The sequence below is a fragment of the Uranotaenia lowii genome, chromosome 3 (genome assembly GCF_029784155.1).
Source record: "Uranotaenia lowii strain MFRU-FL chromosome 3, ASM2978415v1, whole genome shotgun sequence".
In the NCBI taxonomy this organism is placed as follows: domain Eukaryota; kingdom Metazoa; phylum Arthropoda; class Insecta; order Diptera; family Culicidae; genus Uranotaenia; species Uranotaenia lowii.
Genome location: NC_073693.1, coordinates 250,185,139 through 250,186,812, shown reverse-complemented (window position 1 = coordinate 250,186,812; position 1,674 = coordinate 250,185,139). Strand labels below are relative to the sequence as shown.

Genomic DNA, 1,674 nt, shown 5'->3' with positions numbered 1-1,674 from the left:
CATGCCGCTTTCGCTCGAGTTAAATGAAGATTTGCAGTTAGAAAGCTTAACGATACATCAATAATTCTAGAAACATTGTACAAATCGTGTCAGAAAATATCTATAAAAATAAACATTGAAAAATTTGTTTGGATTTTTTTTTATTTATTGTACAATTGATCATTTTCAAACGATCAAACAATCCTGTACAAATTCATTTCCTTACACCATCGTGGTACGCTTGATGAAATTTCTGATCGACGTATGGGCAATGTTGGTGTACACTCCGGGCAAACCGTTACCGCAAATGTCGGCACCCCACGAGACGACTCCGAAAAGAACACCATTCTGTATCGCAGGTCCACCGCTATCTCCGTTGCAGGAATCAATGCCCTGACCGCCGGCACATATCATACTGGGAAAGAAAACCGGAGAGCACATTCACACGGGTTATCATTATGAATGGTTTGCCGCTAATTGAAGCTTCTTTTCCGATAAAATCTACCGATAGGTCTAATACTGGTTTAAGCCGCCCGATACCTTGATATGCTGGCGCAAAATCATCGAGCAATAAAATCGAAATTAACTTACTCATCCGTAACAGTTCCTTCCCATTTGACATTGCAGGTGATACGATCGACGACAGGCAGTGTCACTTTATGTAGGACATCCGGTTGTCGCTGGTTCTCGTCCCATCCCCATCCGGTGACGGTCACTTCTCCTGCAGTCCATTCCGATGTGGTTAACGGGATGATCGAATTTGCCGGGCCACTGAAGGGTGTTTTAACACGCAGGGTGGCCACATCGTACGGGTAATCCAACGGATCGTAAGATTCATGAAGATGATAGTAAAAGGTGGCATGAATCGATCCCCCAGTATTCCTCAAAGAACTTCCGTATCTTATCGTAATCTGAAAGTTAATTTGAACAAGATCAAATTCGCCGAAATTTTGCTATCAGAATGCAAACACAAACCTGGGACGTTAATGGCTGCCAGTCCAAACAATGAGCAGCGGTGACGATCCACGAGTCCGAAATTACCGAACCACCACAAACTTGACTGTTTAGGTACAAAATCGCAATTTGATGAGGGTATTCCTCGATCGAGGTTTGAACACCTCCAATAATTCTCGTATTGTTACCAATCACCGTCGTCAATTGAGGCTCCACCTCGTTAGTCATGCGTGTCAGCACATTTTTCAGCTTCGGTGGGATGCGAGCGATTCGGGCACGTACTTCTTCCACCGAAAGATCTGACGGACAAATTAGCTTTGATTAATAAGAAATCCCTTTATCACAATAAAAAAAACTCACTGCTTCCGTTAATTGCTCCAAACGTATGGAGCAAGATCAGAACGCATGTAAATATCGGGCTGTTATTCAACCACATTGTTTGTTGGGCGAGGTCCGCACTGGTGCAGTTTCCTGAAGAGACTAAACAAGATGCCCAACAAGCCGGCCAAATTAAAAGATTATCTCGGTCCCGCTCAATTAATGCTTATCATATCTGTTTATTGGAGATGCAACAATAAAAAAATGTAAGGTAACCTTCGTGTGTGACATCTCCGAAAAACGTACGATAAACACAGTTCAAATTTATATTATTTCATGGAATTCATTCTCAGAATTGTTTATAAATATCAATGAAAATACAAACCATAAAAAAACGCAGCTCAGAGCATTCATGAAATGGTA

General features: G+C 41.8%; 1 protein-coding gene across 1 annotated transcript; it reads right to left on the bottom strand.

Annotated features, from left to right (window-relative positions):
- Nucleotides 1–201: 201 nt before the first annotated feature.
- Nucleotides 202–1,369, bottom strand: LOC129753281 (trypsin delta-like). The gene is made up of 4 exons (XM_055749080.1): nt 1,294–1,369; nt 955–1,232; nt 571–890; nt 202–394 (listed from the first exon to the last, which is right to left on the bottom strand). The coding sequence occupies exons 1-4, from the start codon at nt 1,367–1,369 to the stop codon at nt 202–204; spliced, it is 867 nt and encodes a 288-aa protein (XP_055605055.1).
- Nucleotides 1,370–1,674: the final 305 nt, after the last annotated feature.